Source organism: Papio anubis, chromosome 17 (assembly GCF_008728515.1).
Source record: "Papio anubis isolate 15944 chromosome 17, Panubis1.0, whole genome shotgun sequence".
NCBI classification, from domain to species: domain Eukaryota; kingdom Metazoa; phylum Chordata; class Mammalia; order Primates; family Cercopithecidae; genus Papio; species Papio anubis.
The window spans coordinates 17,256,322-17,281,339 of NC_044992.1; the positions used below are offsets into that span (position 1 = coordinate 17,256,322).

The 25,018-nt window shown below is 48.1% G+C and overlaps 2 protein-coding genes across 11 annotated transcripts in view; one reads left to right on the forward strand and one right to left on the reverse strand.

The window, feature by feature from the left end:
• The window catches only part of DRC3 (dynein regulatory complex subunit 3), a 46,703-nt gene extending 44,582 nt beyond the window's left edge, over nucleotides 1–2,121 (forward strand). For 3 of the 6 annotated variants that reach the window (XR_638962.4, XM_009189807.4, XM_017950390.3), the window contains 2 exons: nucleotides 991–1,122; nucleotides 1,816–2,118. Coding sequence is in view for 4 of the 6 variants with exons in the window: in XM_009189807.4 (XP_009188071.2) it covers nucleotides 991–1,122; nucleotides 1,816–1,929 (246 nt within the window). In the remaining 2 variants the exon portion in view is untranslated. Of the gene's footprint in view, nucleotides 1–617; nucleotides 864–990; nucleotides 1,123–1,815 lie in introns of those variants that run through there. The other 3 variants (XR_638960.3, XM_003912418.5, XM_031657390.1) reach the window with 3 other exon arrangements.
• ATPAF2 (ATP synthase mitochondrial F1 complex assembly factor 2) lies at nucleotides 1–24,994 on the reverse strand. 5 transcript variants are annotated; one of them, XM_009189806.2, is made up of 9 exons: nucleotides 24,630–24,743; nucleotides 24,020–24,222; nucleotides 14,935–14,979; nucleotides 14,552–14,697; nucleotides 12,649–12,746; nucleotides 10,958–11,038; nucleotides 7,241–7,353; nucleotides 6,628–6,743; nucleotides 3,795–4,217 (listed from the first exon to the last, which is right to left on the reverse strand). In XM_009189806.2, the coding sequence occupies exons 2-9, from the start codon at nucleotides 24,054–24,056 to the stop codon at nucleotides 4,080–4,082; spliced, it is 774 nt and encodes a 257-aa protein (XP_009188070.1). In that variant the 5' UTR covers nucleotides 24,057–24,222; nucleotides 24,630–24,743; the 3' UTR covers nucleotides 3,795–4,079. The 5 variants fall into 5 exon arrangements, with proteins under 5 accessions (XP_009188069.1, XP_009188070.1, XP_003912468.1 ...); XM_009189805.3 differs by lacking the exons at nucleotides 3,795–4,217; nucleotides 24,020–24,222 and adding an exon at nucleotides 1–1,187 and having other exon boundaries at nucleotides 24,630–24,940; XM_003912419.3 differs by lacking the exon at nucleotides 24,020–24,222 and having other exon boundaries at nucleotides 24,630–24,940.
• Between the last annotated feature and the right edge of the window lie 24 nt (nucleotides 24,995–25,018).

Below are 25,018 nucleotides of genomic sequence, written 5' to 3' on the forward strand. Positions count from 1 at the left end.
GACAAAGCTTAAAGGGTTTATTTTCCACAGGACTTTGTAGAGCCTCTGGAATACTTTGTGCTCTGCAAATCTTCAAGAGGGGCCTAGTGGGTGCTGGCTTTCCCAAATGTGTTTGACCAAAGAATACTTTTTTTGGTAGAAATATTAACATAAGATTCCACAGAACATGTTTTAGAGACCGTTAACTGCCACTACAGGGAAGAACAAAAAGTGTACACTCCACTTGCAAGTCCTCCCTGCAATACAGAGCATTCACGTGCTCTTCCTTACCAAACACCTCTGCTTCAAGGTGGAAGCAACTGCTTACTGAGTGCTTCGGTGGCCTTGCCCTGCTCTGGGCATTTCCACCATCCCAGGCAACGACAGCCACAGTGTCAACACCTGGAACCAGTGAGGCCTATTAGAGGGTGGTTGTTTCTAACAACTTTTTACAAGACAGCAAAGTCAGGAACAAGAGAAGGCAGAAGGAGACCCCAGATGGAATCCATGGTTTGGTTTTGTTGACATGAGTGGCAGTGAAGAGACAACTGTGGGGTGAACACCCATCAGTTTATAGGGCCTGCTGTCTTCAGAGCAGCCCCAAGACCCTCAGCCAGTCTCATGCTTCCACCCAGCAGGCAGAGGTTTTGGGCAAGTCAGACTTGAGAGTAACTGAGAGAGAAGCATTGTGAGAACAGATGTCCTGGGTGAGGTGCCCCCTGGGCAGCCATCTGCCTTCACCCTGGAGGAAACATGCTTCCAGCGGGGACTGCAAAGTAACACCCTGGTTGGCCCTTTCCCCTCAACACCTGCCCTGCGCGGTTGGGGAGGCAGCTGTCACAGATGAATTCACAGATGAATCGGCAGAGTGCGCTGATACAAAGGTGAGCTCTGCTCTGAGTGTGGCCTGCACAGCCAGGGGACTTCCAAATGCTCCTTTTCTATTCAGCTCTCTTTGTGTTCAGGGTGTAATGACACACACGTTCTCATTGGATTCTTTTCACTCACCAGCTTTTTGTCGATAAAGATACGATTGTTAATGCTGTCGGGGCATCGCACGACATCCACCTTCTGAAGATTGACAATCGAGAAGATGAGCTGGTGACCAGAATCAACTCCTGGTGTACACGTTTAGTAGACAAGGTGAGTCAATGCCAAGCCATCCTAGCAGGTTGGACAAATTTTTCTAGCTGACATGGAAATCCTCCCTAGGTAGTGGATAGAATTCTCATTTAGGAATGAAATGAAAGAAGAAATAAAATTAAGGATTATAGAACTCCACACTGAAGACAAGGTTGCCCAGAGACTTTAAAACCCATGGGCTTCGGCCAGGCGCGGTGGCTCACGCCTGTAATCCCAGCACTTTGGGAGGCCGAGGCAGGCAGATCACGAGGTCAGGAGATCAAGAACATCCTGGCTAACACGGTGAAACCCCATCTCTACTAAAAATACAAAAAATTAGCTGGGCGTGGTGGCGGGCACCTATAGTCCCAGCTACTCGGGAGGCTGAGGCAGGAGAATGGCGTGAACCTAGGAGGTGGAGCTTGCAGTGAGCCAAGGTCGTGCCACTGCACTCCAGCCTGGGTGACAAAGTAAGACTCCATCTCAAAAAAAACAAAAACAAAAACAAAAAACACATAAACCCCTGGGCTTCATCATTTTCCTAACTCCTACTTCAAATACACAGAGATCAGCAGAACCTGGGGAGGCGCCGAAGCAAATGCGGAGATTTGCAGATCTCAAGGAACTATTTTCCCCTTCCCTCAAACTGGACTCAGTGAAAGATATTAACCAATGATCTGATGTAAGGAATCGGGCTTTGATTTCACTCCTCAGATTCACAAGGATGAGATCATGAGGAACCGCAAGCGCGTGAAGGAGATCAATCAGTACATCGACCACATGCAGAGCGAACTGGACAACCTGGAATATAGCGACATCCTAGACTAGATGAGTGTCAGCCACAGGAGCTTCTTCAAAACATAGCACCAGCCCTAACCAAGAGAAGGAGGTGCACATGCCTCACCGAGCACCTCGGGAGAGTTGCTGGGCATCTCTCAACTACGATCCCCCACACCATTCTTGCCCCACCCCTGGAAAAACTTCCAAAAGTAGAGAAAATAAAGGACTCATGTCACATTTCCCCTATTCATTAAAAAAAAAAAAAATCAGCTGGGCACTGTGGCTCACGCCTGTAATCCCAGCACTTTGGGAGGCCGAGGCATGCAGATCACGAGGTCAGGAGTTCAAGACCAGCCTGACCAACATGATGAAACCTCGTCTCTACTAAAAATACAAAAATTAGCCGGACATGGTAGCGTGTGCCTGTAATCCCAGCTACTCAGGAGGCTGAGACAGGACAATCGCTTGAACCTGGGAGGTGGAGGTTTCAGTGAGCCAAGATTGCACCACTGCACTCCAGCCTAGGCAGCAGAGCGAGACTTTGTCTCAAAAAAGAAAAAAAAAAAGCCGGTGATTGGCTCAAGCCTGTAATCCCAGCACTTTGGGAGGCCGAGGCCGAGTGATCCTATCAGGAGATCCGAGACCATCCTGGCTAACTGCAGTTGAAACCCCATCTCTACTAAAAATACAAAAAACTTAGCCGAGAGGCGGTGGCCGGGCACCTGTAGTCCCAGCTACTGGGAGGCTGAGGCAGGAGAATGGTGAACCGGGCCGGAGCTTGCAGTGAGTGAGATCCGGCCACTGCACTCAGCCTGGGTGACAGAGCAAGACTCCGTCTCAAAAAAACACCAAAAATAAAAACAAAAACAAAAAACAAAAAAATCAGAATTCATGTTCATGTAGGAACAGGAGAAAGAGTTTGAGATGAACAGCCGGTCCCAGGCCAGCTGACAGAGTGACTCCCAAGGGCACTGCCATCAGCTAGACTCTTGGCTGTGGCATAAAGTCAGACACGTGCCCCTGCCGTTTCTCCTGCCATGCCTAGGCAGGCTGCTGGCCACAGGAAAAAGGAGGCCGGTGTGGGCTGAGACCTTCTCTGCTCTGGGTGCTGAGGGGCAGCAATGCAGGAGAGGCTGCAGCTCCCACCACAGTGTGGGGGCCTGGGCCTGCCCACCAAGGCTGAGGTTAGTCACAGGGACCTGAGGACCCTCCAGAAGAGCAGAGCACAGGCGGGGCATCCCAGCTCCACCACACCCCCGCAGCCCTGGTGTCATCTGTGATAGTACCTCACAGTGCCTTCGAGGAACAGTTCAGGGAGACAGTGCGTGGGAAGCATGGAGAGGCACCCAGCATGTGATCAGTGCCGTGTGAACAGGGTTGATGCCATTACCTTACTCAGGCTGGCAAGGACACAGGACTGAGAAAGCCTGTCTGCCTAAGAACCACACTCGGGATCCCCACTGCCCTCTTACTGGCCTGACACCAGACAGCAGCACCTGCCTCCTGGGACATTAGAGGTGGCTATGTCGGGAGGGCCCCTGGGACTCCTGGGTGGGAGATGAGCGGAAACATGCACATCAAGTGACCTCGCCAAGCCTGTCCATTTTCTACTTTCTAGAGTAAATCACTTGTTTTAGAACAGTAGGAACAAATAGAAACAACCAGCTTAAACCACGATCATTTCAAAAGATTGATTAAAAGTCAGCCAAAAAAAGCCTTCAAGTTGAGGCTGAAGAACACAAATAGAGTTGTCTGTGGATGACATGACTGTTTCCCCAGCACAAGGTTCCCAACCACAGGCAGCAGATATCCAAACATGCCATGGGAGATAAGCTGTTTAACCCTCTGGAACCTAGACAAAACAGGAAGAATGGAGAAGTGCAGAAGTGCACGTGAAAACAGGGCTCAGCACATTTCCAGGGTGGAGAAATATTTAATAAAATCAGGGTTGAGAGAAAGTAGTTGTACAATTCATCTCCCACATTCATTGCTGACCAGGCCAGGGGCACCTGGTTTGAAATCAGGCTGACCTCCGGACAGTCGCACTAGCGCACTGTGTTTCGGGGAAATCTCAGGGTGATGCTGAGGCCGAGGCCCCAAAAGTCAAGGAAGTCAGCCCCACAGGCTGAGGAGCCCTGACGGCTGGGGGAGCTGTGGCTGCGCTGCCTCTATCCTGCTGAGTGTGCGCTGCCCAGGCCTCACTCGTTCAGGAGCTTGTGCTTGACTGTGGTGCTCTCGGAGCAGAGATGGATGAAGAGGGTGCCGGCAGCGGTGCGGGCCCGCAGCTCCTGCAGCTCGTAGTCATGGGCCCACTCAATGTTGCCCCACTTCTGGATCTGAGGGACGGACAAGACAAGTTGCTGGGTGAGTGGCCAGTGCCTGGCTGCCTCCTGGCCAAAGCCACATTCCATTCCAATAGCTCGGCTGAGGGCAACAGGTTTGGATCTTGCCAAAACACGAGACATGCCTAGAGGGAGGCGGCAGGTAAGAACACCCAGGTGGGCCAGGCACAGTGGCTCACGCCTGTAATCCCAGCACTCTGGGAGGCCAAGGCAGGAAGACTGCTTGAACCCAGGAGTTCAAGATCAGCCTGGGCAAATATGGTGAAACCTCATCTCTACAAAAAGTTTTAAAAATTAGCTGGGTGTGGTGGGGGTGCACCTATAGTCCCAGCTACTTGAGAGGTTGAGGTAGGAGGACTGCTTTGAGCCCAGGAGGTTGAGGCTGCAATGAGCCAAGATCATACCGCTGCACTCCAACCTGGGCAACACAGCAACACCCTGTCTCAAGAGCACCACACACACACACACACACACACACACACACACACACACACACACAACCACTCAGGGAGCCAGAGCAGGCACCTGTGCTTTCTGTGGCATGGATGGTCTAGAAGAAGTACAGTCCAGGCCCAGGGCCAGTAGCTGCCCACCCACCACTGAGCAAGCTGGGTACCAGAACCACCCATGTGACTTCTTTGAGGAGGCCTGACTTATGTGCCATCCCTTCTCCTACACTTCCTCCCGGGAAGCCTGTGAATGGACAGCCACTGCAAGTTGCCTTGCCATGCTGGGCTACAAGTGCACCCCGAGCCCCATGTGGGTGGAATAACTAAATCAAGCAAGGCCATGCAGTGGCTTCAACTCTAACTCTTGTGGTAGTCACAGAACTACAGATGCTTCTGCTCTGCACACTGGGGACACGTTGCAGATTCTCTGTCTGGAGCTCTAAAAACAAGAGGGAGGAACCCTCAGACACACGGTGTGGCTGTCCAGACAGTGTAACTCCAACCAGACCCTGCTGGCTCCTCCCTGGCTAGTTGCCCAAGAGGCCTGGCCTGGCCGCCCCAGCTCATCCAGGAACTCAGAATCTGCCATGCTACACAAGCTATTTGAACTTCTGGGTTGCCTGGTCCCAAACTGTACAATTGTAATAAGTCATCTGAAGAGTATTCCATACTTTCATTGTATACCATCACATACATAATTCAGGTTATTCCTCTGTTTGTAGAGGATCGAAACCAAAGTTCAGAGAATGATGGCCTGGCTTGGGTCCCATAGTCAGAAGCAGTGCCCAGACTGGCTTCCCACCAGCCCTACAAGTCACCCCCTTCCTATGTAATCGGTTCTGACATCCAGAGAATAGTAGCAGGCCTACTTTGTTATACAAAAATAGTTTTTTTCCCTGGCATTTTTCTGAGCAGAAGAGTATAAGAACTAGGGAAATACATCACAAAAAGCTTTTTTTTTGCTTGTTTTTTTACCATACTAGGGACCAATTCATAATAGCAATTAACCTTCTGAGGTTGGTGGAATAACTGCAAAGATGGCCATAATTTTCAGAGTTAAAAAATGCAAACCATACTGTAGCAAAACCTTAATTCTGAGCCCACTAAATCAAAACTTGTGTACAAACAGCAGCTACCCCTATGCTCCTCTGCCAGCCAGATAAAATGTCAGGGTATGAAGGCTTAGCTGATGTAGGAGCACAAACGGGTTCTCAGTCATCTTGGCAGGGCCTGTTCTGCAGGCTTTATCAAGCCCAGATGGTCTTTATCCACCCATGAACCTCCTTGTGCAGAGTGAGGCCTGACAGTCTTGGCCTAAGATCACCAGACCTGGCTTCAAGCCCTAGCTGGCACATTTTCCAGAGGTGCAACCTTGCACCTCAGTTTCCTCCTGTGTAAAACAGAGATAACCACAGCTCCTACCTGCCCAGGCTGCTGAGAGGAGGTGAGATGGATACAGTGCAGGAACACAGTGGTAGCACTTACTGTTATTTTTTAAATGTTATTATCTTACAATACTTTTTTTTTTTGAGACAGGGTCTCACTTTGTCACCCAGACTAGAATGCAGTGGCACAATCTTGGCTCACTGCAACCTCCACCTCCCAGGTTTAAGCAATCCTCCCACGTCAGCTTCCCAAGTAGCTGGGACTACAGGCGCTACATTTTTGTATTTTTGTAGAGATGGGGTTTTGCCATGTTGCCCAAGCTGGTCTCAAACTCCTGACCTCAAATGATCCACCCTCCTCGGCCACCCAAAGTGCTAGGATACAGGTGTGAACCACCACGCCAGGCCTACTTGACAATACTTCTGCTGGTCCTTGATTTTGATTTCTGCATGTACACAAAAGTAATGAAAGCCAACTATGCATAACTGTATTTCAGATGGGTTAGCTGTTCCCCCAAAGTGAGTCTGAACTAGGAAGGGGAAGGCGGGACCTGAGGTGCTGCTCCTCACCTGGTACTCCTCCTCCAGGCGTGACAGCAGCACAGCCTGCTCCACTGTCAGGTGCAGGTCAATCAGGCCCAAGGTCAGCACCAGGGACTTAAGCTGGGCAGCTACAAACTCAATCCCTGCAGGGACACAAGCCAAGTCAGGATCCAAAACGGGGCAGCTGCCACAACCTACCCCTTGTGAGTCCCAGCAGCCCTAGCAGAGAACAGAAGCGAGTGGTGCAAAGAGCCATCCAGCGATTGTCTCACTCTTCTGAAAGAGCACTCTGGTTTTCCCATCCTCCTCTGCTCTTACCCAGTGAGACACATGACCCGAACTTGACAAATCAGAGCTTCCCCCACCAGTCTAGTGATTGGTTCATGGATGGACATATGACCCAAGCCAGGGCAATGAGATTGAACTCAAGACTTTCGCTGGAGAGTCAAAGGTGGAAAAGTGTGAGCCTAGAGCACCGAGTGATGGGCTAGCATCAGAGCCAGCCAGCCTCCACACTCAGCTAGCCCAGAACACCCCTGTGCCTCTCTACTCACAGCACCTGAGGAGGGGCAAGCACAGGCTTCAGATACTGATGGCCTTCACAGCCACCTGCCAAGCCCACAGGAAACTCTATACATACCTTGTAAAGCCCACGTGTTGTAAGATGCCAGGTGGCTGACGAGCACCTCCCGAGTCTTGGCGGGGATGCTGGGTCCCATTATGCTGGTGGAGGAGTTGATCTCCACGCCGTATCTGAAAGGAAAAGGGCTTCGGTGTGTCTCTGTCATGCTGTAGCTCAAGAGCAGCCCACCTTTTGACTAAAAACAAAGGCCTAAGCTTCAGAGCATGTGTGTGCATTGGCCAAGGAGCTAGTCTTGAGGCCTCCAGGAGCAACTGCCACCATGGTCAGTGGCCTCCTGACCTGATTTTCTTTTTTTTCCTTTGAGACAGAGTCTCACTCTGTCGCCCAGGTTAGAGTGCAGTGGCGCGATCTCGGCTCACTGCCAGCTCCACCTCCCGGGTTCACGCCATTCTCCTGCCTCAACCTCCGAGTAGCTGGGACTACAGGCGCCCACCACCACACCCGGCTAATTTATTGTATTTTTAGTAGAGACAGGGTTTCACCATGTTGGCCAGTATGGTCTCGAACTCTTGACCTGGTGATCCACCCGCCTTGGCCTCCCAAAGTGCTGGGATTACAGGTGTGAGAAACTGCCCCTGCCTCCGATCTGATTTTCTGTCCCTCAAGAGCAAACTTAGAGGACCAAGAAACTGTGCTGAATGAAGGGATAGTTCCTGAGTCATGTGAGCTGGGGCTCAGTTATATGCAGCTGCTTGAAATGTTCATTCATTCACCTGGAATCTCCATCAAAAGGCCATGTGCCTTTTACATCTCTTTAAAAAGTTTTTCACATTTGAGGCCATATAAAAGTTAAAAACAATACTTAAAATGGTTTTCCTTAAAATAATGTTTATATATGTCACATATCATGGAGGTTTTCTTCTTTTTTATTGAAACACGGTCTCACTCTGTCACCCAGGCTGGAGTGTGCTGGCATGATCTTGACTCACTACGCAGTCTCAACCTCTCAGGCTCAAGCGATCCTCCCATCTCAGTCTCCCAAGTAGCTGGGACTACAGGCATGTGCCACCACACCTAGCTAATTTTTTGTAGAGACAGAGTTTCACCATGTTGCTCGAGCTGGTCTCAAACGCCTGGACTCAAGCAATCTGCCCACTTTGGCCTCCCAAAGTGTTGGGATTACAGCCATGAGCCACCATGACCAGTCATTTTTTCAAACTTTTTTTTTTTGTTTTGAGATGAAGTCTTTCTTGCTCTCTCCCCCAGGCTGGAGAGCAGTGGCGCGATCTCGGCTCACTGCGACCTCCGCCTCCCAGGTTCAAGTCATTCTCCTGCTTCAGCCTCCTGAGTAGCTGGGATTATAGGCGCCTGCCATCACGCCTGACTAATTTTTGTATTTTTAGTAGAGATGAGGTTTCACCTTGTTGGCCAGGCTGGTCTCAAACTCCTGACCTCAAGTGATCCGCCTGCCTCAGTCTCCCAAAGTGCTGGGATTACAGGCGTGAGGCACCACGCCTGTCTTATTTTTTCAAACATTCATCAAGCCTCTACCTTACATAAGGCATTGTTTTGGGTCTGTGGTCTATGGGACATGTGCTGGCTTCAAGAGACGATACCTTTTTTTTTTTTGAGAGGGAGTCTCGATCTGTCGCCCAAGCTGGAGTGCAGTGGCGTGATCTTGGCTCACTGCAAGCTCTGCCTCCCAGGTTCATAAGCCTCAGCCTCCTGAGTAGCTGGGACAACAGGCGCCCGCCATCATGCCTGGCTAATTTTTTCTGTTTTTAGTAGAGACGGGGTTTCGCCGTGTTAGCCAGGATGTCATGATCTGCCCGCCTCGGCCTTCCAAAGTGCTGGGATTACAGGCGTGAGCCACTGCGCCTGGCCAAGAAGATACATTTTCAAGAATAATCATAACTAAATAAAACAGAAAAACACAATGGGGGATAAAAATAATTTTTGTAATTTTATTTCATATATCACTGATTTTTTCTGTTGCTTAAAAAAAAATCGGCTGGGGCCAGGCGCAGTGGCTCACGCCTGTAATCCTAGCACTTCGGGAGGCCAAGGTGGGTGGATCATGAGGTCAGGAGATCGAGACCATCCTGGCTAACACAGTGAAACCCCGTCTCTACTAAAAATACAAAAAAAATTAGCCGGGCATAGGTGGTGCACGCCTGTAGTCCCAGCTACTCAGGAGGCTGAGGCAGGAGAATGGCGTAAAACCTGGGAGGCGGAGCTTGCAGTGAGCTGAGATCGTGCCACTGCACTCCAGCTTGGGCGACAAAGCGAGATTCCATCTCAAAAAAAAAAAAAAAAAGTCCGGCTGGGTGCAGTGGCTCACGCCTGTAATCCCAGCACTTCATGAGACTGAGGTGGGCGATCACTTGAGGTCAGGAGTTCGAGACCAGCCTGGCCAACACAGTGAAACTCCATCTCTACTAAAAACACAAAAATTAGCTGGGTGTAGTGGGCACCTGTAATCACAGCTACTTGAGAGGCTGAGGCACCAGAATCACTTAAACCCAAGAGGTGGAGGTTGCAGTGAGCCACGATCGCACCACTGCACTCCAGCCTGGGTGACAGAGCGAGACTCCGTATCAAGAAAGAAAAAAAAAAATCCTGGCTGAAATTCCTAATAGTACAAATGGACTGTAGGAAATGGCTAAGTTTTTCTGTAAACTCTTAAGGATAGGGTATTTCCTGCCAGAAGAATCTGATGATTTTATACTATAGCAAAGATCTCTAGGCACCTAAATTATTATATTTCATTAGATTCTGAAATGACACTGTATTGTTGCATTCCCACACAGTATTGTAGTCTGGTCTTTAGAGCACTGCCTTTGCCTTCTCCTTTAAGACCCAAGGACACCTGCCACATTGTGAGCATCGGGCAGCATGTGGCAAATCAGTAAACTGATTGGTAACATCACTTTTGTGAAAAATGCTATACCAAGAAATACGCCTTGCAAGCTTAGAAAATACCATGGTCAAGGTACTACTATGAAAGCCAGCCCTTCCAAATTTCCCTTGGGATCAAATGAAATTGAATTTATTTTGCCACCACATCAATAATCCATTCAACTTTGCACTCAAGTCTTCCTATTAAGGAAAAATATTTCGTATCAATTCCTGGAAGCTACATATCCATTGGATGTTACCTGTAATTTGCAGGAAGCTATCCAGACTTTTCTCCAAGTGTGTACATATCATAGGTGTTGTTCTGTTATTTGATTTAATAGTACAGCAATTGTGACAGAGATGAAAATCACTGCTAAAATTTGAACATTTACTGTGTGCTAAGCAGGATGCTAAGCCTTTACATGCATCAGTTCATTTACTCCTCCTCAAACCCTGAGAGGTAGGGATTATTAGCCCCATTTATGGACAAGGAAATTGAAGCTCAGAGAGATCAACTCATTAGCCAAGTCACACAACTGAGTCTCTAGCAGGGCTGGGATTCAAACCGACACTGCTGCTCTGACCCGCTGGCAGAAGGTGGCCTGGGGACTCCACTGCTTCTCCAAGGACACAGAGCTGCCCTTATATTTCATGAACTGCTATAGCAGGTGTGCTGTACCTAGTGGCTGAAATGGGTGCTTTTTTCCCAAGATGACCGTATCCCTGATCATATGAGGGGAGCCGAATCCCATGAGTGCTCTGAAATCAGAAAGCTGACTAGCTAAGGGCACTAGTTTTCCAGCGTGGTCCCCTGACCCCAACACTCCACCAACGCAGGTGCCCAGTCAGTGCTTTCTGCAGGGCTGTACATCTTACCTTTTCTCAGCCCATTCGATGATTGGATCCCACTCATTCCTTTGAAGTTCCACTAATGTCTCAGGCTCCTCCACCCTGTAGCTAATTCATTGTAAAAATCACCTTCATTAATAAAAAAGTACAATTCCTTCATTCAGTGACAGAAAAGGAAAAACACAAAGGACAACAACAAAAATTTCACCACCACCATCCCAGTCCCACAAGTCTTTTCCCCTAAAGCAGTGGTTCTCAAAGTGTGGCCCTGGTACCACCATCACCTGGGAACTTGTTAGAAATACACATTCTCAGGCTGCATCCCTATAGAATCAGAACTTCTGGAGGTGGGGCCCAGCGATCTGTTTTAACAAGCCCTCTAGGGGATTCTAATGTAAGCCTGAGTTTGAGAACCACTACCCTAAATGCCCCCAAATATCTGACAGGTCCAAGCTTGCTGCGCTATGTTACTGTCATTCTAAAGCAGATCCAATCTACTAACTGCAACCCTGGGTCCACACCCGCTTGACCTGGATGCTGAACGGGAATGCTGTGCCAGATGCTCAGTCTTTGCATCTCTACCCTCACCCCCTCCAAGAGACTGTGCCCCTGGTCACAGACCAAAATAGCCTGTTTACACCTCACAAGCCCATCCACCTCCTGGCTACAGATGCAGCTGCTGGCACAGATGCCAGACCTGATGGGACCAAGCTAGAGGCCAGGCTGTGCCATTTGTTTGACCAAGAGACACAGGCATGAGTCAGCTGAGAGGAGCTGAGCTGCAGGGTTTTATGGGATGGGAACCCAAGTGGGCATTATGGAAATCCACCGTCTTGTGTAAGCAACGTGGGGAAGAGAGGTCATGAGTTATGCTGGGAGGGGCAGATGGGCAGCCAACCTTTCCTCCCTCACCTTCCGCTCACCCCAGTAGGGCACAGGGAGGAGCTCTGACATTGGATCTTACAGCTCCCTTTCCTGGTGGCCCGATCGTCCTTCATTTCCTGTCAGGATTCCTGTATAGTTTTCAAGAATCCTCTTTTTGTCTGACCTAGATTGAATGGGTTTCTGCTCCCTGAAGTCAAGTGAACCTAATATAAATGGAGCGGGCTTTCCCACTAGCTATGGGCCACCCCCTTCGAAAGCATGCCTCCAGTCATCAGTGCTGACTTCCTGTGTCATCGTGAGATGACTCAGGATCCTAGAGCACTTGGGCTAGCAGGCACCGTGCTGCTCAATCATTTCCATTGTTTCTCAACTTTCCTTCGGCAACACTGACCAATTAGCCAAGATATATAGACACAGAGGAAAATTCAGAACTGGAGAAGGACACTCCTACTTATCAGCATCCATAGTGCCAAGGATGTCTACCTGAGAAAGTGTCAGTGGGCAGAAGTTTAAGGTCACAGGCGCCCCCAGGCCTAAGGGGCCTGTCGTCACGGCACCTGCAAGAGCTGCATAACCACCCTCCCAGCCTAAGGAGCAGCTTCTAGGCTAGAGAAGAGGGGTGGCCATGTTCTAACACCATTGTAGCCTGAGCAGTCCTCCTCCTAAGGGGCTACAGAGCAGCCAAATGCCAAAGTCAAGTGGGCCACCTTCCCTGTCCTTGCAATAAATGGAGAGGGTTTCTTCTTCCACTGATAACCATCTGGGCAAATCAGGAAAAATAGCCCCAGGGACTGTCTCAATCCAAGGGGAATGCCCATCTAAATGTCCATTACCAGATGGTGTCAGTGTCCAGAAACTTCACGGCTGCCCGGATCAGCTGATCCTTGTTTCTCTGGGTTGGGTTGTCCAAGGATGTGTTGCACAATGTGGTCTGAATCAAAGGCAAAAACCACCCTGTCACTGCCTGTGGGGCTCAGACAAAAGCCCTGCTTTCCTGAGGACACCTCATCTGACACATAGCAGATAGCACCACAGCACAGCCCTCCACCAGAGGCATCTGCACTACCGGAGCAGCAGCACAGCTACTGAGAGTGTGCCACAGCCAGGCTCCATGCCAAATGCTTTCTGTCGATGCTCACAGGACTTGAGGAAGCTTGCAGCAGCCCCATGATTAGTGAACTTCCCCACAGTCACATTACCAGGTTCTAGTGTATTTAATCCTCGCAACAACCCTTTGGAATAGGTACTATTATTATGCCCATCTGGGATGTGAAAACTGAGGCCTAGACGGGTTAGGTTAAGTACATCATCAAATACAGTTAATAAGACACGTATCAGTGATGGAGCTCAAATCTGACTGGAAACCTTTACCAGCTGCCTGCCTTACACCTTAGAAAGCAGGGAAACAGACCATGCAAATCAGGATTAAGATTATTTGTTCTGGCCAAGTGTGGTGGCTCATGCCTGTAATCCCAACACTTTGGGAGGCTGAGATGGGTATATCACCTGAGGTCAGGAGTTCAAGACCAGCCTGGCCAACATGGTGAAACCCATTTCTATTAAAAATACAAAAATTAGCCAGGCATGGTGGTGGGTGCCTGTAATCGCAGCTACTTGGGAGGCTGAGACGGGAGAATCGCTTGAATCCAGGAGGCGGAGGTTGCAGTGAGCTGGGATTGCACCATTGCACTCCAGCCTGGGCGACAGAGCGAGACTCCGTCTCAAAAAAAAAAAAAAAAGAGTATTTTTTTTTCCAGACTTACCTTGTCAATAACAGGCTGCTTAGGTTACCCTATTCCTTTGTAGCCCCAATCACCCCAATTTCACTAGGTTGTCAAGGATTAGGCCAGCACCTCAGCAGGCTGTGATGTTGGCAGGAGGCCCATGTGAGTTTGCAAAGGTTGAGCACAGCAGCGGCTGGGATGACAGCAGCTGACTCCTACACTGACTCAGTGCCCAATCAGTGCTGGGGACCATGCCAAGGGCTTTCTTGCATCATCTCATCTCATCCTGACCACGGCTCTGTGAGGTGGGTACTGTTATCACTCATCTTAGTAGATGGGGAATACAGGGCTGTGAAAGGGGCAGCAACCTGCCCAAGGTTACAGTCTAGAAGCTGCAGAGGCTGGACCAAAGAGTCTGGCTGGGCCCTTCCTTCCCCAGGCAGCCTTGGTGCCTAGATGAGCCACTTTGGTGTGGACGAGGGGCTCTGGTTCTATAGGGAGTCTTCCTCACCTCACCCATCTGCCTCCAGTGGATCTTATAGTCAACTAATATTTATTAAGTACCAACTAAACTACCTGCTAGTGGCTGTCCAGATACTGGTGAGTAAAACAGACATGGCTCCTGCCTTTCTGTTGCTTACCAGGCAGTAGAGACAGACAGACAATAAATGTGCAAACATAAAACAATTATAAATTGTCTAAGTGCTGACAAAACAAATGGCCAGCTGCTGTCATAGAAAATAAGAGAGCTGGGGAGTCAGTGAAGGTGACATCTGTCCTGAAACCAAAGGAGAAACCAGTCATCCAGCACATCCTAGGAGAGAGAACTGCAAGTAGCCAGGCCAGACAAGGAAAGAGTTTAGCACACTAGTGACTCAAGAGGAGGTGAACACCTGGGGCCCAGGTAGGCAAAGGACCATCCCCCAGGGCCTTGTCAGAATTTGGTAAGGGATCTACCCTAGGAAGCCCTGGGTGGGTCTCAGGGTCCAGATTTGCACTGTGAACTTGTTACCAGGTGCATGGTGTAGTACTTGATGGTATCCTGCTGGGAATCCCATTCAGTGGCCACTGCAATGGCCAGGGCCTCACTGGGGACGGTAAAGAGCTTGGCTTGGGGAGTTTTCAGCTTCCTCTGGTCCAGGTTTATCTCAAAGCCACCTTGAAAGATCAAATGAAAAACTCTCAGGGATTTGTTAAGTGGAATCAAGTGACCATTCCTATATTTAGCCACTTGAATTGGTGCAGACAAAGCCAACTCTGAGTCCCTTACAGAAATATATCTGACAAAAGCAGGAAGGATAATCTCACCACGGAACCAGCTGAAGATGAAAAATGTTCCCGACCATTCACAAAAAAAAAAAAAAAAAAGAGGCAGTCAAAATTTCAGACACTCACCTTCACCCTGTGTGATGCTGACATTCTGATAAAACCTCTTCCTTTCTGTAAGAAAGATTTTTCAAAGAGGCAGTTTAAAATAACGTTGAGACAACTCAGGAAGCGACAGGACCAGCTTGTATCATTACTGCTAATGTTGACTGATTGGCTTGATTTTCATATCCCCATTCAAGGTCTGCCCTACTCAACATGGTATAATCAACTGCTTCTGATTAAAGCTGGGGGAAGGGAGCATCCGATCTCCAGGGAGGAGGGAGGAACAGGACATGCTGGTCATGCCTCTGCCAACCCCCCAGCCTGGGGACAAGTCTGATCAGGAGCATCTCGGCATGCTTTCCCACTCTCCCCACCACCAGTGCCACCCCATGCCAGTACAAACCTAAAGTCGGTGTCTGAGTGGGACAAAGCTAGAGACTCATTTCAGCCAAGACCCTGATGCCTCTAAGGAGTGAGTGGAAAGCCAGTGTGCCTGCGCAGGGTGTGCGTGTGAGGTACATAGGCAGGATGCAGAGCTCCCAAGGGCATTTCCCATCCCCTCTCTCCAATTAATTAACCTAATTAACCAGCTTGCTTATGTATCCAACAGGAACTCCAAACATTTCCTTCAAGAAAGGGAAAATCTGTGTCCTGTGTTTTCTTTTGAAATTAACTTGAATAAAATCTTACATGAAACAGTCTCCTTCTTTTACCCTGGAGGGATTAACAATCAAGAGTACTTCTAAGGAATTATGCAGATTCCCTCAACTGATAACAAAGAAGTCACATTTTGGAAGCTATAAGCTATAACTCAGTCTCTCACATCTGTGACAAACACAAAACTTTCATTCATTCATTCGTTTGTTCACTCGTTCATGTGTTCACTGAGTTCTCAAAGTCTTCGGAGGCCCTAACTGAAGTTATTTATTGGAAATAATGATGCAACATGTGGAGGAAAAAAGAGTAAATCATTTGCTTTATTTATTTATTTATTTATTTATTTATTTGAGATGGCTTCTCACTCTCTTGCCCAGGCTGGAGTGTAGTGGTACAATGTCAGCTCACTAAAACCTCCGCTTCCTGGGTTCAAGCGATTCTCCTGCCTCAGTTCCCTGAGTAGCTGGGATTATAGGCATGCACCAACACTCCAGGCTAATTTTTGAATTTTTAGTAGAGGCAGGGTTTTGCCATGCCAGCCAGACTGGCCTCGAACTCCTGACCTCAAGTGATCCCACCCGTAAGCCACCATGCCCAGCCAAATAATTTGCTTTTAATGCTAAAAAAAAAAAAAAAAAAAAAAAAAAAAGGCTGGTCACAGTGGCTCATGCCAAGGTGGGAAGACTGCTTGAGGCCAGGAGTTCAAAACCCAAGCTGGGCAACATGATGAGACCCCATCTCTACAAAAAATACAAAAATAAGGCTGGGTGCAGTGGCTCACACTGTAATCCCAGCACTTTGGGAGGCAGAGGCAGGTGGATCACCTGAGGTCAGGAGTTCGAGACCAGCCTGGCCAACATGGTGAAACCCTGTCTCTACTAAAAATACAAAAATTAGCAAGTATGGTGGCGCATGCCTGTAGTCCCAGCTACTCGGGAGGCTGAGGCAGGAGAATCGCTTGAACCCAGGAGGCAGAGGCTACAGTGAGCTGAGATTGTGCCGCTGCACCCCAGCCTGGGTGACAGAGCAAGACTCCATCTCAAAAAATAATAATAAAATACAAAAATAAAAAATTAGCCAGGCATGGCAGCAAATGCCTGTAGTCCCAGCTACTAGGGGGGTTGAAGCAGGAGGACTACTTGAGCCCAGGAGGCTGAGGCTGCAGTGAGCTGTGATGTCACCACTGCACTCCAATCTGGGCAACAGAACAAGACCGTCTCTTGAAACAAGCAAACAAAACAATAACAACAACAACAACAACAATAATAAACAAGCTTAAGTTAAAATTTCATTAATTCAAACAGACCATGAAAATTCAGGAAATAATTAGTATGTGTGCATGGAGAGGGAAGGGTAATGGAGAAGCGGGCAACTGGTTTTACTCCAAATATTTTTATGTTTTCCTATCATATCAGTTTTCTATAAATCTCATTTGCTATCACTAATACTTAAAGACAGAGGGCCCAAAATTGCATTCCACATTTGCACTTACTAAACTAAGGCCCAGATTTTTTTCCCACAAAAATATTTGTGTGTCTACCATGTGCCTTGGCACTTGGGATACAAGAGTCAATAAAATAGACAGGGAGTTTAAAGTTTTTTTTAGGATCAGATCTGTCCACCAAGATGATGCTGTCTTTCTATGGCACGATTTACCACCTTCATCTGAAATCACAACACTGATTATCTCGTATGTTTTACACTAAAATTGGAAGTTTACAGCACCCTAGTGCTTTTAAATTTCTTTACATACTGTCCTGGTCATATCCAAATAGCAGGCTAGACATGGGTCTGGAGGCCTCCTTTCCTCTCTCAGGTCTGGAGTGAGGTAGACCATGGCCTCCATGTTTTCAGTGCAACAGGCTGGGCAGCATGTATAAAACCAGGCCAGGCAGGAAGTTGGGAAGGGCTCTGAAAGCTCTGACTCAACACTAGGGAAAGGGTCTTCCCACGTCAGCAGGAAGTGCCAGCAAGAGTGTACAAGTATACAAGAGTGAGCACTCTAGCATACTTCCAGGCCTGGTCTGGGAAGTGAACCCAAGAGACCTGGGCCAGAAGAACAGACTCAGGGCAGGAACTGCCAGCACAGGGCTGAACCTTCACAAGCTCCTGGGACAGCCAGGTTTCCCAAGAGGGAAGTCTTTTTTCTGTTTTCTTGGCCAGGCTCACTTCTGTAACTGAATAAGAAAAAACTAGACGGGAGTGGGATGGATGGAAGGCAGGGAAGGAGCCACCAAAATTGCTTAAAGCATAAGAAAACCATGCAGAAAATGAGACAGCAGAAGGGCAAAAGGAGCCCAGGGGCTGCCAGTCCTCAGATTAGAAGGCAGGTGCACATAGATGTGTTTTAGCCAGGGGCTCTCCTGAATGACCCACTGACACGTGGAGGGGCAAACGTGTCTTGGAACAAGCTTTGGTGAGTACTGATCATGTTCCAGGACATATGGTAAGTCCTGGGAATGGGACATGTGCAAAGCTCATCTCTGCACCCTCCAGCCACTTACTGTGTAGTAGGAATACAGACCGCTAAACCAGGTAAACAATAAGGTGACTTCTGTGATGGGGCAGGCAAGTGGAATGATTAGTCAGAATTAGATTGCAACTTGAAGGTGAGGCAGGACGTACCAAACTTTATGACTGATTCATTTTTTTTTTTTTTTTTGTGGAGGGGGCTGTGGAAGTAGTTTCCAGAAGAAGAAACCGGTTGCATGAAGGGCCAAGGCTTCGAGACAGCAGTTGTGGACTAGACAGATGGTCAGAAGGAGAACGCAAGATTCTCTAAGATGCTAGAGAGGGCAGTGGGGCCACATCTGGGGGACACGTAGATCACTGCAAAGACAGCAAAGGGAACCAAGTAAAGGCTCCACATAGGCACACAAGAACATGATCTGGGGCCAGGCGTTGTGGCTCACACCTGTAATCCCAGAACTTTGTGAGGCCGAGGGGGACAGATCACTTGAAGCCAGGAGGTCAAGAGCAGCCTGGCCAACATGGTGAAATCCTGTCTCTACAAAAAATAAAAAAATTAGCAAGGCATGGTGGTGCCTGCCTGTAATCCCAGCTCCTCAGGAGGCTGAAAATCAGTTGAACCCAGGAGGCGGAGGTTGTAGTGAACCAAGATTGTGCCACTGCACTCCAGCCAGGGTGACAGAGAGAGACTCTGTCTCAGAAAAAAAAAAAAAAAAAAAAAAGAACGAACACGATCTGGACAATTCATTTGGGGGATCCATGTTCCCCAACAATGTCACATAAGACAAAATGTGAGACCACCAGAAACCCATGAAGCTCCCATGTTCTCAGTGAATACAGGGTTAACAGACATCAATGGGAACCCTGTCTTTAAACATGAAAAAAAATCAGCCTAGCTTCGTAGGATCAAGCAGAACTGGCCTTCTCTTTAGAAAGATTACTAGCCTCAGGAACCACAACTCCCACAGTGCACCAAGAAGAGGAAGTACTGGTTTCAGAGCTGTCTCAACGCCTTTATCTTTTAAAACAGTGCCATCTGGTGGGCCTTAAACCTTAAAGGTGAAATTCTACCTCCAGGTCCATCTGTAATCCTAGGGCGGCTCTAACCAACTCTTTTCAGGTATCAAAATTCTTCAGCCCAAATACATAAAGAACTCTTACGACTCAATAACAAAAAGACAAATAGGCTGGGCATGGTGGCTCAATCCTGTAATCCCAGCACTTTGGCTGGCTGAGGTAGGTGGATCGCTTCAGTCAAGAGTTCAAGACCAGCCTGAGCAACATGGCAAAACCCCATCTCTACAAAAATACAAAAATTAGCCAGGCATGGTGGCGCACGCCTGTAGTCCCAGCTACTCAGGAGGCTGAAGTGGGAGGATCACCTGAACCTGGGAGGTTGAGGCTGCAGTGAGCCATGAACACTAGCCTAGGCAACAGACCAAGGCCCTGTCTCAAAAACAACAACAAATAACCCAATTTAAAAATGTTCAAGTCTGAGAGACATAGGTGGGAAGATCGCTTGATTCCAGGAGTTTGAGACCGGCCTGGACAACATAGCAAGACCCTGTCTGTACAAAAAAAAATTAAAAATTAGCTGGGCATGGTGGCACATACCTGTAGTTTCCAGCTACTTTGGAGGCTGAGGTGTGAGGCTCACTTGAGCCCAGGAGGTTGAGGCTGCAGTGAGCTGTGACTATGCCACTTGCACTACAGCCTGGGTGACAGAGCAAGAGCCCCTCTCTTTAAAAAAACCATGGTCAAGGGATCTGAATAGACGTTTCTTCAAAGAAAATATACAAACAGCCATTAAGCACGTGAAAAGATACTCAACATAATTCATCAGAGAAATGCAAATCAAAACCACAATGAGATACCACTTCAAACCCTTTAAGACAGCTATAATAAAAAAGACAACAACAAGTGTTGTTGAGCTGTAGAGAAACTGGACCCCTCAAACACTGCTGGTGGAAATGTGAAATGGCACAGCCACCTTGGAAAATAGTCTGGCAGATCCTCCAAAAGTTAAACAGAGTTACCTTTGACCCAATAATTCTACTCTTAGTTATATACCCAAGAGAAATGAAAACATATGTCCACACAAAAACTTGTACATGAATGTTCATAGTACAAGTACATGAATGTTCAAGTACAAAACTTGTCCATGAATGTTCATAGTAGTGTTATTCATATTAGCCAAAAGGTAGAAACAACCCTGTGTCCACCAATGGACGAATGCATAAGTGAAATGTGGCATATTTACATATACAATGGAATATCGTTTGGCAATAAAGAAGAATGGGCTGGGTGCAGTGGCTCATGCCTGTAATCCCAGCACTTCGGGAGGCCGAGGCGGGTGGATCACAAGGTCAGGAGGTCGAGACCATCCTGGCTAACACAGTGAAACCCCGTCTCTACTAAAAATATAAAAAATTAGCCGGGCGCGGTGGCGGGCACCTGTGGCCCCAGCTACCCAGGAGGCTGAGGCAGGAGAATGGCGTGAACCCAGGAGGCGGAGCTTGCAGTGAGCCGAGATCGCGCCACTGCACTCCAGCCTGGGGGAAAGAGCAAGACTCCGTCTCAAAAAAAAAAAAAAAAGAATGTAGTATTGATACATGATACAAGGTAGATAAAACTTAAAAACGTTTAGGTGTGGTGGCTCACTCCTGTAATCCCAGCACTCTGGGAGGCCAAAGCAGGAGGATCACTTGAGGCCAGGAGTTTGAGGCCAGCCTGAGCAAGATCCCATCTCTACAAAACACTAAAAAACTAACTGGGCATGGTGGTGTGTGCCTGTAGCCCTAGCTACTTGGGAGGCTGAGGCAGGAGGATCACTTGAGCCCAGGAGTTTGAGGTTACAGTGATCTGTGATCGTACCACTACACTCCAGCCTGGGCAACAGAATGAGACCCAATCTCTTTAAAAACAAACAAACAAACAAACAAACTTTAAAACATTATGCTAAGTGAAAAAGTCAGTCAAAAAAGACCACATTCTATTTCTATGAAATACCCCAAACAGGGAAATCTATAAAAGAACAAAGGAAAGTAGTAGTTGCCAAGGGATGGAAGGAATAAGGATGACAGCTGAAGGGTACAGGTTTCTCTTAGGGGTGATAAAAATGTTCTAAAATTGATTGTGGCAATGGCTGTACAATTCTGTAAATATACTAAAAACTATTATATTTACACTTCAAGTAAATGAATTGTATAGCAAGTAAATATCTCAATAAAGCTGTTTAAAAAAATCCTTCAGGCCAAATGTACAACATTTAGTAAAATTTTTCTGCAAAGAATCAGATAGTGGCCGGGCGCGGTGGCTCAAGCCTGTAATCCCAGCACTTTGGGAGGCCGAGACGGGCGGATCACGAGGTCAGGAGATCGAGACCATCCTGGCTAACACGGTGAAACCCCATCTCTACTAAAAATTACAAAAAACTAGCCGGGCGAGGTGGCGGGTGCCTGTAGTCCCAGCTACTCGGGAGGCTGAGGCAGGAGAATGGCATGAACCCGGGAGGCGGAGCTTGCAGTGAGCTGAGATCCGGCCACTGCACTCCAGCCTGGGTGACAGAGCAAGACTCCGTCTCAAAAAAAAAAAAAAAAAAAAAGAATCAGATAGTAAATATTCTAAGTTTTGCAAGCCATATAATATCTGTTCCAACTATTCAACTCTGCCACTGTAGTGAAAGTAGCCATATATGATATGTAAATGAATGCATGTGGCTGTGTTCCAATAAAACTCTACTTACAAAAACAGGTGGCAGGCTGGACCCTGATCTACAGACTACATAATATCCCTCAATCCACACCACGATTCTATGAGAATGACAAGGCAGCTAATGCCTCGGAGGTGATAGAGAAGCTAAACGTCTTGTCTAGGTGACAGACAACTGGTAAATAGCAGAGACAAGACTTCTAGTCTTGACTTCATCAGGCAGTCGCATTCAGCGAGATATGCTGAATAGATAGGTTTCTCTAGAATACCTCCCACTCTGGGAGTCAACAGACCTCTGATAAGCTGGTGCAGAACTGCCACAACAACCTCACAGAGGTCTTCTTGTTGCAATATCTCCTTCTCCAACACCTCAGTGACCCTTTCCTAAACTCCTCCTCTCCCTCTGATAACCTTCAATGGCATGGCCATTCCTAAGTGGCCAAGTTCAATCAGCTTGCTGACTGAAGTGTTCATTGAGAAGAACCCACTGGGGTTTAATCTTCTACTACTCCAAACACGCACAAGTATCTCACAACTGGTAATGTCTTTAAAGAGCACACATGGGCCTGATTTCTGCACCTCCCTCCTCATTCATTCATTCCTATTTTCTTTCACATTTGACTGCCTACCATGTGCCAGGTACTTCCAAGAGCCTAAACTAGTAAGTTTAGGTACTACCTACCATGTGCCAGGTAATTCCAAGAGCCTAACTAGTAAGTTTAGGCTTTTTAGAAAGGAAAAGAAGGCAGTAGATCAAGTGCCACCATTATGTAAAGTGAGCATCCACTAATCTAAATTAACCCTTCATGGTTGGGCGTGGTGGCTCATGCCTATAATCCCAGCAGTTTGGGAGGCTGAGGTGGGCGGATCACCTGAGGTCAGGAGTTCATGACCAGTCTGGCCAACATGGTGAAACTCCATCTCTACTAAAAATACAAAATTAGCCTGGTGTGGTGGTAGACACCTGTAATCCCAGCTACTTGGGAGGCTGAGGCAGGAGACTTGCTTGAATCTGGGAGGCGGAGGTTGCAGTGAGTCAAGATTGCACCATTGCACTCTAGCCTGGGTGACAAGTGCAAAATTCCATCTCAAAATAAATAAATAAATATATATATACACACACATTAAAAAATTAATTAATTAACCCTTTGCTTTTTGCCAACTTGGTGAACTCCCGAATGTGTCCCCTTTGCTATGCCTCCCCGGGATGCCCTTCCTTCCTCTTCTTTACTGGCCCTTCATGGCCCATTTCCAGGCCCTTCCCCTGAGTCCTACAGGTGAAACTTCAGCTCCCTGCTGCATCCAGCCCCTTTCCCCATTTCTATAAAGTTATAGAACTTGGACAGGTGCAGTGGCTCACGCCTGTAATCCCAGCACTTTGGGAGGCCGAGGCAGGCAGATCACAAGGTCAGGAGTTCGAGACCTGTCTGGCCAACATAAACCCCATCTCTACTAAAAATACAAAAATTAGCTGGGCATGGTGGCAGATGCCTGTAGTACCAGCTACTCAGGAGGCTAAGACCAGAGAATCACTTGAACCTGGGAGGCGGAGGTTGCAGTGAGCCGAGATCGCGCCACTGCACTCCAGCCTCCACGACAGAGTGAGACTCCATCTCAAAAAAAAAAAAAAAAAAAAAAGAAACAAAGAAAAAAAAAAAAGAACTCGACAGCCAGAAAGATCCTCAAAGACAACCTAGTACTTCAACTCATGCAGAAAAATGAGGAAGTAGTTGCATGCCCAAGATCACACAGATCTCAGAGGTTTTGCCAGTATCAGATTCTAGATTTGCACTCCTGCCACAATGCCAAACTGCCTGTGAAGTTCTCAAGTTTCTAAAGCAGGCAGTGTTAGGGAAAAGTCCCTCATATCTTGCTGTCACCCTGGACATGTTCTAGATACCCAACACTCTCCCACCTTCTTGCTGAACTCCTACTCATCTATCATGGCTCAGCTTAAATGCCCTTCCACCCAAGACCCATTCTAAACCCTGAACAGCCCCAAGATGGGAGCAGGTGATTCTCCATGTTTTCACAGCTTCTTTGTATGTCCCTTATCAGAATATTATAACCTTTTGCACTCAACAGTGAACATCATTCAGGTGGGTCTTTTTCTTCTTTAACTGAGCTTCTCTACCAATACATACAGGTGGGTCTTAAAGACTACCGTGTCTCCTGCCTCCAGCACTATAAAACTAATTGAATGGTGGGAGGGTGTTACTGCTTTTCATTCACTGAAATGAATCATTCTCACTCTTACCCTAACACCACTCACCATCAGCAATGAAAGAGCCACTACTTCTGAGCTTCATCAGAGTTGGAGGTGGAGGTGACTCCACAGTCAAAGGTGGAGATGTCAATTTCTATTTAGCAGAGAAGGCTGCATGATGGCAGAGGTTGTGGTAGGAGGGAAAGTCAGGAAACCTGCAGCTGAAGTGCCCAGGATGGAGGAATGAAGGTCCAGGTTCTAGGTCCCTTCTGTGCAGGTATTGTGTTGGGCAGTGGAGACACGGAAAGCAGTCAGACACCTCAAATCTCTGAGAGAGTCTGTCTGTAACCTAGGCGAAGTCCTGATTCAGAGCCCAAACTTCCCCTTTTGAAAACAAGGATGACACCTTATTTCCTAGGGAGGGCAGCCATAAGCTTTGAGAAAAGCTGCACAGGCCAAATATCAATTACTGTATCGTGCGTCACTCGCTGTTCCCTCTCGGGTCGTCTGCCCTTGTCTGGGCTTCACTTTCTCATCTGTAAAAAGACTTGACCGGCTTGCATAACCTCATGAGCCTGAACCCTGCCTCAGTCACCTCGCTTTGCATAGCCGAAGCCCGAAGCCCACCTTACCCCAGCTCGGCCCCTACCCAAAAGAGAATGTGTCATAGTCTTACCTGTCGGCGGGGCGTAAGCCCGGGCTGGAGACGGGATGGTTGGCCCCGGACTCATAGAAGCGCAGGGACCACCCGCAGGCCGATTCAGGAGACGGCGTCCCCCGTCCCGCAGCCTGAGGCAGCTCCTCCACATCGCGCCCGAGGGTCTGGGAAGATGCGCGACGCGAAACCTGGAGCAGGAAACACAGAGCGAAGGGACCCCCAAAACCGCACGTTCGGGCTGTACGGAAACCTCTCACCGCTTCCTCAAAGCCCTCAGCCTCCCTTGGACGCCGCCATCTTCCGCATGACACCAACGGCGCGCCGTCGCCTTCGCAAACCTCCTGCGCACACCCCCAGTCAATCAGCATCACAAACGCACCTCGCCCCGCCCCCTCCACGCCGCGCCT